The sequence below is a fragment of the Megalops cyprinoides genome, chromosome 12 (genome assembly GCF_013368585.1).
Source record: "Megalops cyprinoides isolate fMegCyp1 chromosome 12, fMegCyp1.pri, whole genome shotgun sequence".
In the NCBI taxonomy this organism is placed as follows: Eukaryota; Metazoa; Chordata; class Actinopteri; order Elopiformes; family Megalopidae; genus Megalops; species Megalops cyprinoides.
In genome coordinates, this window is record NC_050594.1 from 11,072,079 (window position 1) to 11,085,111 (window position 13,033).

Consider the following 13,033-nt stretch of genomic DNA (forward strand, 5'->3'; position numbering starts at 1 on the left):
TGTAACACCATTAGTTTATCTGGAGTTTGGGTCTTTTGCCAAAAATGGTCAATTTATGTTTCAATTAATTACAACAGAATAAATACATGGGTTGGGCATTCGTGAGAAAATTACAATTTTAAGGCATTGGTGATTGGGTATTGGTGATGTTTAATTCAGCCATGTATGCATAAATTACGGTCAGTTTCCAAATCACATAAGACCTTCATGTACATCTTCATAATGAAAATGCTCCCGCATGCAGTTTCTTCGTTTGCTAATTACGCTTCATGGGAATGTTGTAGAAAACGCAGAGGCTGAGGGGTGAGGGGTTTGGGCTTGTAAAGTTGCAGGTTTGATTCCCCGGTGAGACCCTGCTTTTGTACTCTTGAGTAGGAAATTAAACCAGACCTGCTTCAATGAAAGTGCATCCAGCTGTATAAATGGACAATATGCAAAATCTACATTATGTACGTTTTCAGAATCAGGGGCGTCTGCCAAGCAAATAAATAACCGAAATAAAAAGAAGCATTCTGGAGCTCTGACATTGCAGGAAAAGGTCCTGGTAAATCCAGGACGTGGTCTGCAGAAGCACTTTTCAGAAGTTTGTTCAGTTGTGACGATGTGTTTTTGGACAGAAGTGGAGCTCATAATTCTGTGGTGTCCCTGTGTCAGTACACGTTTCATTTCAGTCCTCTGGGCCTGTATCATTTGGCCACATACCGCACCAGAACTGGGCCAGAGTCCTGTTAAAAACATTTTACAATTTCTGAGATTGGTCTTGATATTTAAAGTAGATGTACATTGATGTGCTACAATCTCAAATGAATTCTTAGATATTCTAAGTAAAGATAGCAAAGCATTATCTTTTGGTCCTCATTTGTAGAGGAAAACAAATCATCAATTCAGAAAGCCTTATAGATTACTTGAGAAAAATACTTTAAAACTTTTGATATGCTGTTTAGACACTAAAATGTAATGTAAATGGTATTTCCATGTATTACTGTAGTGATCACAGTTTGATTAATCTTGTCTCGCTTCAAGGAGATTCAAATAGTTCCTAATGATTAGCAGTGGAACAAAGTTATGCCTTTTCTATGGTAAAATATGTGACAAATTATACAACTGATTTCAAATTTATAATAAAATGTTTGACTTTAATGGAATATTATACGGTGGGTTTTTGCAAAAACAAATGAAGATTACTTCCTTGACTAGTTTCTGACTATTAAATTCAGTTAGCTTTATTTACTTAAGTATTTGGTCATAAAAACAAAGCCCATCTTTCAAACTTCCAGTTTTTATCTCTTTGAAAGCTACATTCATAAAAGTCTGCTCTCAGATTTTGTCAGTGGAGATGAAGATGAAGATTAAAACCATTAAAACCAACATATTTCGTTCTTAACAGAAGAGGACTGTGATACTGCTCTTAGAACTAACTTTTCACTCACAGCATGTCCTATATATAACAGTTCCTCACCTATAAAACATAATATATTTTAGTTAGTTTAGCTTAGTTCATTTGCAATTATAAAACTGAAGGCAGACTTCTTCAAATCAAGGACTCCTTGTTTGCATAGTGCCTGGTGAACAATGATGCAAATAATTCCACAAAACTTGTTAATTGAAAAGTTAAGAAATGGAAAAAATGTTCATTTTTTAAATCATTAAACAAGTTTAACAGTAAACAGCGGTTTAAGTCTGATATATTTCTATAACTTATAGAAGTTTAGGTGCATGTAGTTATAGCAGTTCATTTTTGTGTGTTACAAATACAGGTTTGAGAAAACAGCACCAAGTCTACATGGAGCTCATAGAAAGACTACTACAACTAAAAACTGAAGCTGAGAAACAGAAGACAAAATTATGAGTTCTGTGCTGAGTTGATCAATGTGCTGTAGCAGTGAGTCACCACAGCCATGAGCCTCGCCTTTGACTCTTGAACTGCACAAACAGTGACTCTGTTTTCTTTACCTTCAAACACTGTTGAGTCTCCAGGCTCTTTCCTCCAGACTTTTTTACTGCACCGTGGAGATCTTATTCTGGTCCCGAGCAGTTTGCAGTGGAAAGCCCCAGATGAGGGCTTTGTGTACAGTGCGTCTGATTTCGGAAAAAGGGATTCCCTTTGAGGCCCCAGCGAGCAGCCGGGTTCAAACAGAGTAGAAGGTGCTAATGAACGGGGTCCTGACAAAGTTTGTTTTCCAAAAGTCCGAGGATATAATGGAATCATTGAGCCGCTATGACTCGGCCATGGAAAGTGTTAGGAAAGAAATCCCATGGAGTTTGCATGACCTTTCTGAACTTTCACTGCTTTTTTTATTTTACCTGTGTGCCTTTGGGGTCCTGCAGGGACTGTGTAAATATTCATAGGCTGCTTCTAGCGTCACAGCGAGACCACACTCTCTCACAGCCTCCTGCAAATGGGCAGCAAGAAAATAAACCAGAGAAAGAGATGTTGCATCTCCATCCCATCTGAAAGAGTATGCAAATTGTTTACATACTCAACAAATCATATTTTGATTGATTTATGTCTAAACAAATGTGACCGCACGGAACAGGGAATGCAAATGCAATTTGCACAGAGCACATCAATGTGCATGTGTAAATATTTTCATATGAAAGGTTTTCAAACTTTCAATGCTCCGTCTCAGCATGTGTGAAGCTGTTTGACACAGAAGCAATGCTTCGCAAAGTGACAAGCACACTCTCAGTGATGTGTTGGCATGGGAGGAGCATTGAATTTTTGGACACGCTTTTGTGTTCAGACGCAAGGTGATGTCAGGCACAATAACGTGTTGAGTCATTGCTGATTGAGCTGTCAGGGAAGCGGGGCGAGCAATTTCCTCATGACATCATTTCCTCTCAGCCACAGGCATGACAAGCTGTGTAAAGTTTAGTTTTGTAAAGTCCTTAAGGAACTCATTCAGCCCTGTAGTGCAGAGTTATTTTTCCTTCTTTAAACACTGATACTTTCTTGTGTCTCCTGAAGAAGACACATACCTTCCTAGAGTCTGTCATACATGTCAGTTAAGAGACCGTGAAAAAAATAACCTTTATAACTTATCCTGGAAAGAACATGAATAGTATTTTATACTATTTGAAATTACATCACTGGAATGTAGACTTGCAGACTGAAGTGTGAGTTTGATTTATCAGTATTTAAATATTTATTTGAAAAATATTACTGTTTTTGTTTGCGTATATCTTTCATTACAGATGACTCCAGTCAAACATATCTTAATGTATCTATAAAACCTGATATACTAAACTATTCTGCATATATCAGATTAATTTGACTCAATCTTGTATTCTAGATATCATCTGGAAAGGATCAATTCTGTTCTTTTCCTGTACAGTTATGTTATGCTGTCACATGTGTGCGAATATTATAAATTTTAACTGTCAGACAGTGTCTTTTCAGTGTTAGTTTCCATAGCAGTAAACAGGATCCTTTGATCCACGGAGAAATTCCAATCCTTGTTCAGTGGTCTGTATCCATCCAGAAACCACACCTCCTCAGATCCTTGAATAAAACCCAGATTTCTTCACAAGTGATTTATCTACTTCTTTCAGGGAGCGACAGCCTTTAAAAGAATGAAAGACAAACATAAGCTTTAATATGCCACTAACTTGCACAAATCCCCACACAACGCTCTTTAAAGACCACCTACAGCAGGGCTCTTCTCTTAAAAAAAAAAAAACCAAAAAAAAAAAAAAAAAAAAAAAAAAACAGGAAAACTGTTTGGTTAGACATACAAATCATTTTTATATCAGTCCTGTAAAAGCCATCAGCTTGGAGTGTGCATGGCACATCCAGGTAAATACTTTCTCTGGGTTCTGTGTTGTTCTTACGGTGATGCTATGTCAGGTGTGAGCAGAAAACAGAGGACACTCAAGATACTGAACACATTCACTAAAAAAGCCTACCCAGAGAATTTCATCTCCCTTGATCTGACTATGTGCTCAAAGGTTATCGTGTCATCCTTATGCGGAGACCATTATTTCTGTATTAATGCCACTTCTTGTGTGTTCACACATAGCTATGCAGCTCTAACTTTAGCTGTGTGCGCTAAAAAACACAGTGCTGCTTTCCTCTGTGTAACATACAATATGTTTCACAGACAAAAGACAAATGAAACAGCTCCCTCTGTGGACTGAGAAAGGCATCCATTCAAAAAGAGCGCGCTCATCTTTGCTTCACCCTGGTCACACAGCTGCCGGGCCCACACAATGTCAGAAGCGGAGGTTATGGCGTCACCATTACCTGCTAGTGCTAGCGCCAGGTGCAGCTCCTCCCGTAGCAGCTGCAGGACGTCACTGACACCTTTGTCACCCTGCCAACAGGTAAAACAGAGAAAGACCCATCTCTCCATCTCTGTGACACTCAAGCCGTGCACACCAAGGAGCCACTGTAAAGTCAGTCAATCCAGTTTACAGTAAACCCACCTTATGTGTAGGACCTGACATCTCACTTGCCACATAAACTACCTTATTAGCCATAGTGTATTATCCAAAAAGAATCTCTGATTCACTTTACTATGTTTTTTTACAGACAAATCAAAGTAGTGGCAAGTATGGAAGTAAACAAATTTTTTTTAGTTCACTGGTATAACTGAAACATGATGTGAAGCATACAGTGGGCCAGATTTGCGATTCAAGCATACAAACAACTTCATGCATACAGCGTGTATATGAACAATCCAATCAGCATTTTGAAATTCAGAAATTTGTTCTTAACTGGAACTTTTTCTTGCATGCAAATGTAACTGCTAACACAACTTACAGCTGGTTATGATGCTTGAGCATGACAGCATGCTTTTTTGTCATTCTGATAAAAATTGTGTCACTATCAAATTTAAATGTGAACAAAATTACCTTTTGCAGTTGGTGGTGTGAAAGGTTTACTGAACCTAGCATTCTTGCTCCTTACCTTCCATGGTTGAAAGAATATGTTCTTGTTCTTTCTCCTGTGAATATGGGTTATTCTGATACCTCCCACCACCAGTACACACCGATCTCCAATCACACACCCTCTTGCCCATTCACTCACCCCACAAGCGAGTCCCCACAAGACAGGGCGTCCCACAAACACGGCTGTCGCACCCAGGGCCAGGGCCTTCAGCACATCTGTCCCCCTGCGTACCCCTCCATCCAGGAACACCTCCACTCTGCCCCCCACCGCTTCCACGATCTCCGGCAGGACATCGATCTGCACACACACAGACATGGAATTAGGACGAGTGTTTCTTCATAAAGCTTACACAATGCCCTGGTGAATATGACACTGCTTAATAAAGCATTCACAAGCCAGTTTAGAGCTTTATGATAGATAATACATTGTGAAAGCATGCATGTTACAGACCAAAAAAATGGTTAGTGACTGATTTCTATAAATTACATAAAGGTGAGTAAAAGAATGGTGTATACATCCATACAATGAATCACAGCACATTTGATGCACACTCTTTGTCCCTACAGCTCAATCAATCAACCGTCCATACAAGCAACCAACGAACCAACCAACCAACCAACTGACCAATCAACCAACAGTCTAACTCAAACTAATACACCAAGCAAATCAATCAGACTCATCTTCATATAGTGCCCTTTGCAATAGAAACTACTAGGACTTAGCCATCAGCCCATGTTTATTGGAGCCACTCCTGGTTCCAGTGTGACTTACAGTGGCCGGGACAGAATCCAGCTGCCGCGCGCCATGATTGGACACCAGAATCCCATCCACGCCATACTTAAGGGCCTCCACTGCATCTTCAGCTGCAGGAGAAGAATTAGCCCGTGTCTGAGCAATGGGAACACCACACATAAGAACCAGTCCAACCGAATGACATACTGCAAATGTGAGGCAAATAGGAGACAGTTCTTTCCCATTACGCGCCTTCAGATTACACATTACATTACATTATTGTCATTCAGCAGATGCTCTTATCCAGAGCGACTCAAATGCAGCAGGTTACAGTTTTATCCATTTATACACCTGGAACTTTACTGAGGCAATTGTGGGTTAAGTACATTGCCCAAGGGTACAGCAGCAGTGTCTAAGTGGGGAATTGAACCAGCAACCTTTTGCTCCTACTGCTCCTTACCACTACGCCACACCGCTGCCCCTAATGTCCATTAATAGGAACTTTCATTTTACTGCAGTGGATTGTGGAAGCACTGCCTGGACTGTGACTTATGGGGTTCAACTGCAGCCCTGTCACAACACTTCTGTGCCTGTATCATCAAAGGAACCCTGTTAGCTGGCATGGCGGGACTATATGGCTGAAATAACAGGAAGAATGAAGACGAAACCGAAGTGTTTCTTGGCCTGCTTCCCTAGTAGAGTAAATCAACATCTAATAAGGAGTTTGGACACATGTTCACGTTTATTTACATTGAATGTCAGCTATTTATATCACCGCTTCCCTCGAGTTGGATGGCCCCATTCTCTGTTTCTGTTTCAGCTTTGAATGGTAAACTATAAAACCCCATGAGATAATGTAACGCCTTTGGCAACCAAGTGGGTCTCTGTAACTGAAGTCGTTCTACCATAGCTCTTCTGCTCCATAGGGCTTTTCAGAAACATGCAATATTTAAAACTTCAATATCCAGTTCCAAATGATATTATGTCTGACAGGTGGAACTGAGAGGTATGTTATGTCTGAGGTCCAGTTACCTGACTGTGTGTGTGTGTGTGTGTGTGTGTGTGTGTGGGGGGGGGGGGGGGGGGGGGGAGCGGGACCTGATATGCAGGTAAATATGGACTTGGTTTTTTCTTGCAAAGAATCTAATGAAGATGAGGTCTACTATGAAGCACAGAGCACAGAGATTACATTAGGCAATTCACAACATTATTTTCTTAACATTTTTAGAAAACAAATATTAGGGGGGGGGGGGGGGGGGAAAAAACACAAAGCAGTCCTGTTTTTCTTAAAATCTTGTAATGTTATGTCAGAAACATAGGGGATTTATATACTGTGCCATATTCCCCAATGTAGCAAATCCACACTTAATTTAGCAAACTGGTTTAACAGGTTTAACACTGGTTATCTTGCTTAACACTTTCAGAACAACCAGTTTTAACACACTCAGCCTACCCGGTTTAACACAATAGCATTAACAAGGTTGACATTCACATTAACTCGTATTAACCATAGTAATGCATTTAGGTTAACAAGTTTAATGCTCTAATCCAGTTTAATGCACTCACCTCTCATCACTCCCTTTAGCACCACAGGCAGTGAGGTGACACTTTTGAGCCAGGCAATGTGCTCCCACTGGAGCGTGGGGTCGATGGCCTGGGCCACGTACACGGCCAGACCACTGTCGTCCCCGTACCCCTCCTTAGAGGAGAACGCCAGGTCAGGGGATGCGAAGTTAGCCAACCTGAAAGAAGAACCGATGAAGCCTGACTCCAGGATCAAATATGCCTGAAAAGGTTATTGTTTCTGAGGCTTGAGCTCAAAGGCTAATCTCAGAACTCCAGAGGTCTGATTTTTGATGGCTCAGTAGGACTTTGTAGTCAGTTCTCTGCTTTGATTTACAAGGCCAAGAACAAGACCCCACACAGATAAAGAAGTTCAGTCCCATGAGGATAGGTGGAGCATAGGATGCCTTCTTGTGCTCATGTAACCACCTGGTCAACCAGCAATGCTGCTTCCCATAAATACATTACACCATTCTGAAAATGTTGGGCTGAGACTGGAGTTCATTTGCATGAGAAATGTATTACTTTGAAAACTTTGGAAAACCATCTTTGAGATTCCATTTAAAAACATATGCTACAATATCTATGTCCATGAAAATACCTATATGATGTGATGATCAGCAACCAGAAAAGGCTTGATATTTCATATTGGCACTTCAGCAGGACATATAAGCAGTGTATCTTATCTGACCAATACTCCGAAATTGCCTAGAAAGAATCAGATGGGTTCTTCAGGCAGAGGAGGAAGTCTACCTACCTCAGGTGGCTGGGAAGTTTGAATCTGTTGCGTACATCATTCCGGCGCCGGCCCAGGTAAGGTGTATCCACGGTGACAAAGATGCCCTTGTAGCCGGCTTTCTCAGCCCGTCGGACCAGAGACAATGTCAGATCCCTGTCCTTGTAGATGTACAGCTGCATCCAGCGTACGCTGTCTGGGGCAGCCTCTGCCACCTCCTCAATGGTGGATGTGGCCCAGGAGCTAAGCATCATTCCGGTCCCAGCTGAACTGCAAGCTGGGAAACAGGTCAGGGGAAGTGAGTGAGATCCCAGGTCAGGACAGTAAAAAGAGCAAGAAAGTGGGGTTAGGGAGATAAAATCTTTGCCCGTATTTAGGACTGAATAATATATCTGGACAGCTGTCACCAGTCAGGGGTATGATTTAGTCCTGGATCTGATTTGTACAATCCTTCCCAAATTACAGATGTGCCAGGGAGTAGTTATGGCTACCAAAGGCATAATTCCTCTGCCCTATGACTCCATCTTGTGGCTGAAAAGGTTTTCTGCAGAAGTGGCTTGTTTACATATTGTATTTTTTTTCCAAATATTGGCAGATTGCACTAACCAATCAATAAGGTCATTGTGCGAGTCCCAGGACTTAACCTTTGAAATTTCACAATGTTTCAGTTCATTTAAAGTTTAAAATTGAGGATTGACAAACACAAAGTTACAAATGTTCCTGTGAATCATATAAAAGTCCTTCCATTCAGTGATGGCCTGCCCTTGCTGTGTTGACTTTGATCACAGATACAGAGTACAGACATTAGATAGTATTCTGTTTTAAAAGCCAGCTAATCTGTTAGCTCATTTAACTCAGTTTCAATACCAGTTAGTGAGCTCTTCAGTTAAGTCAGTAACTTAACTGGCTATCTAACTTGATACCAACATGTAAAAAAACTACAGCATACCTGTCCTGATTTGCAAATATTATGTGTTTATAGATTATAAATGTTTTGGAGAGGATGTGGAAATGTTCTAATTGCTCAGAGTTAGCAGAATATCATCCTGTACTTAGTCACTGTTTTACAGCTGAAGTAAGCAAAGTGTTTGAGAGCAAAGTCTATGGCTTGTACAACATAACACAGCTGAGGTCAAGCTGGCTGAAACAGAAACACTTCCGCTAGCTGAGAAAGCAGAACACTCACTTTCTGTAAAGGAATACAGTTGACAGTGAGTGTGAGCATAACACTATTCAAGCCCTACCACAAATTAACTTGTGCAGCCTAATTAGAGTAGCAGTGTAGTGACTCCCTGAGCACCAGTGCAGTGACTCCCTGAGCACCAGTGCAGTGACTCCCTGAGCACCAGTGCAGTGACTCCCAGAGCACTAGTGCAGTGACTCCATGTATAGAAGAGCAGTGACTCCCTGTGTAGCAGTGCAGTGACTCCCTGAGCACCACTGCAGTGACTCCCAGAGCACTAGTGCAGTGACTCCATGTATAGAAGAGCAGTGACTCCCAGAGCAGCGGAGCAGTGACTCCCTGTGGAGCAGTACCTCTCATGGTGGCGGTCTCTCCGTCAGGGTGTGCCATACGCTGCATGGCTGTGGCCGCCACACACACAGGCATGCTGAGCTGCTGCCCCAGCACAGAGACGGACAGGTCCAGCCGGGAGACATCCCGCAGCACTCGAGGAAACAGCCTCCACCTTTCATTTCCAGGAAACAGGAAACGTTTGTGTGGGAGTGTCAGTGGCTTTCTGCACATGACACCCATTGGCGGACACTGCTCTATCTTTCAGTTAGGACAATCAATTCAAACAAACACCAATGAAGCTCATGGATGGGCTGCGAAGGTTAAAGTTGTGACCATGAGGCCCCCGGGTAGGACTGCAAACCTTAGAATGAGCCAGATTTACAAATTTCAGTGTATTCCTTTAAACTTTTTAAATCAAAATCTTAATATTGAACATTGCCTTCAAACAAAGATGAAGTTACATTATTTTTTTTAATCTAACCCATATGCCAATTTAAACTATACTACCATATTTAAACTATTAGTTTATGTTTTTGTCACTGGACTGGCACGTGAATGGGCAGACATTTTCAACGATAATATTTACTGTATTTAGACAGACAATGATTAGCTTTAAAAGCAAGGGGTGCAAATGTCACTGCAGCCATAGGCGTCATTTACGCTGGGGACATGTCCCCACCACTTTTTGTCGTGGCCCATTTCGTCCCCACTTTTTGAAAGCCTTTAGTTAGTTGAACATGTCGAACCCGTTGTTGTCCCCAGCACTTTTCAAAACAAACTGACGCCCTCAGCGTTTCTTTCAAGTGTATATTTTATGTTTATGAATCACACACCGCACTTATTGTCTGAGTATCTCTAACAATCTTCCAGCAGTAGTCTACATTTTTGCAGTACTGGATTTTATTTTTTTTATTTATCGATGTATTTTTGCCTTAAATTTCACTTCAATCAGGTGGAGAGGGTCACATTTTAATTACAAATTATTTAATTGTCTGTGCATTGGCTTTTAAAACGCTTTGTAGCTATTCATGGTTTAATTCTCAGTTACCTGTCGTATTTCTCATAGTTAAAACATTTTTGGAGTCTTGAAATGTAATGATCACTGCAAATCACCAGAACGGTGACTCACACTGAAAGTTTCCTCTACCACCATTTGTTTGGATTCGTAGTTCAGGTATACATTCACATTCAACGCACACCAAATAACTCATTTGTGCAAAATGTGAATTAATTACTCTGTCGTTTCTTCATGCACATGTATAACAACTGTTAAAATAAACGACCCTGAAGTAATTCTGATAAAATGGATGGTATTGCAACATATGATAATATTGTATTTGATTTTACGCACACTTACCTGGAAAACGCAGCTACATTATCGGCCAGTGTCTCCTGTTCGTCCGCCCCAGAAAAGTAATAATCAAAAACGGCTTTAGGGAGAATTCGTTTCGCTTCCTGCTCATAGTCGTGGACACTGACGAACGTCGCAGACATGTTTCCGTTTGGCAATCCACTGCCTCAAAGAACCTTTCGCAAAGTGACAGCGCACCTATAAATCATTAACATTTTAGACTTGTTTTTGAAACTTTTTGGCCTAATGTTTATCTAACAACAGACAGCAACCTTCGTATCACTGAGACAGGGAACCAGTTGAAAGAACCAGTTGTGCTTCTCTGGAGCCTTGAGCCAATACACCGTACAAAATCATTAGTGTTAATAAGGTTAATAGGGTTTACTAATTACCAGAGATGGACACCCCGGCTTCAGAAAGTAAAAGTCCTGCCACGTATTTGTTCCACCCATGCACTACACCAGCTGAATTTAATTAGCACAACTCTTCAGCCAGGTAGAGGAGCTAATTAATGAAATCACCTTAAGTGAATGGCTAGAACAGGACGTTTACCTTCTGAAGACGGGGTGTTCACCTTTGTTTATTATCTTAAAGACTGAGACCTTCCCGTGACTTAAAGCCATCAAGTCAGGATAGTAGCCTAAAATAAAACTAATTATACGATTATAGATACTTACAGATATAATATACTTTTAACATTTGAAGTCGTCTGTCAGTTTACTCATCATTATCATCTAAGTCATGATATTAACATAAAACAGAAATGCTAAAAATTGATGACACACAACAAACGTTGTGAGATGTGATGTGGTGAGTGAATAACAGACGGTGTATAGTTTGTTTAGTCATAAACATATTGGTTCCCAAGAGAGGAAAAACATTGTTATAATATAATGTTTTTTTTTTCTTGTGTGCCATATTATCTGAATCTTTGGCAGGAAGCCCCATCCTGACTGGTCAGAAATGTAGTAGCCATAGGGGCGTTCATCATTCTGACCTGCATTTTATTACTCCACAACCAATATACCAGGAATGTAGTACAAACAACTTGATAAATAAAATGCACCCTGTTTATAATTAATACTGACATAAGAATCAACCGCATGTAGTTATGAAAACACCGAGTCAGTCATTATTGTAGCCTACCTAGGCTGTTCAAAAATTCCGCTTATGAAAATCTGAGTTGAGCTGAACGGGACTCAGTGGAGCACTGGTGGATATGTAGCCTAGTGATAAAATCCGTTGAAAAAATGGAAGATATTGAAAATGGCGTGTCTTATCTGGAGCAAATTACTAAATAAAAGTAGGCCTACCTAGTGCAATTTAGCTTAGTGTCTGGATGCCACTTAACATGGCAGAAATAAGAAAAACGCCTTCCACAGATGAAAAACGTTGCCTTCGAGTTTTCTACAGCCCACACACTATGAAGAACTAAATCAAATCGTGAAAACACATGGTAAGGTTAAGGCATCACAGAGCCAGTTACAGACACAAGATCATTAACACGGGTTAAATCATTCCGGATTTTAAGACTGATATTGACTTCTGCTATTAACATAGTTAACCTGCGTCGTGTTTTTATATTTTATTCAATAAAAGATTTGTACCATAATAATAATGTTTTGTTCCATATTTGAATGACTGGACAAAAGACGTTTCTCGATATAAAAAAAATAAACAATAAACTAAGAGAGAAAAATGTTTATGAAACAGGTTAAACCATTGATGTTGATTTTACCCCTTAATGTGAAACTTAGATTTAAACTGCGGGTAAGTCGTATTTTGGTGTGATGTTGGTTGTCACTGTATTGTAATGAAATATGCTTTCAATGTCAATACTGATATTGTCAAATATTTTCTTTGTCTACAAACTAATCTCGGAATTGCATTCTCGCTGATGGTTATGCAATCGCTGTGCCAGTGGCTGGAGTGATTGTCAGTTATTTTTAAACTACCCATGGACAAACGACCCAAACACTATCACAGTTAATTTATTCTCACAGTGGAATTCTCAGAGAATTATGCTAGCGTCATGAGCTGGCCACTAGAGGGCTGCCCACAAACTGCTAGAGTCAAAGGGGCGATGGTCTGAAACCTCATTGCATTTGTACTTGGTCATTGCAACTTTTCTCTGAATTCCATTTTGTACTTTCCTTTGTTCTCTGTACATCTAAGTGCCACCCTGGATAACCACCAAGCTCATAACTGTTAAAAGGCATCTTCATCCTCTCATTTCAGCATTAA

The 13,033-nt window shown here is 40.5% G+C and overlaps 1 protein-coding gene across 1 annotated transcript; it reads right to left on the reverse strand.

The window, feature by feature from the left end:
• Positions 1–1,543: 1,543 nt before the first annotated feature.
• hao1 (hydroxyacid oxidase (glycolate oxidase) 1) lies at positions 1,544–10,960 on the reverse strand. Its single transcript, XM_036543069.1, has 8 exons — positions 10,796–10,960; positions 9,459–9,610; positions 7,944–8,199; positions 7,190–7,365; positions 5,663–5,754; positions 5,030–5,188; positions 4,244–4,313; positions 1,544–3,563 (listed from the first exon to the last, which is right to left on the reverse strand). The coding sequence occupies exons 1-8, from the start codon at positions 10,930–10,932 to the stop codon at positions 3,496–3,498; spliced, it is 1,110 nt and encodes a 369-aa protein (XP_036398962.1). The 5' UTR covers positions 10,933–10,960; the 3' UTR covers positions 1,544–3,495.
• Between the last annotated feature and the right edge of the window lie 2,073 nt (positions 10,961–13,033).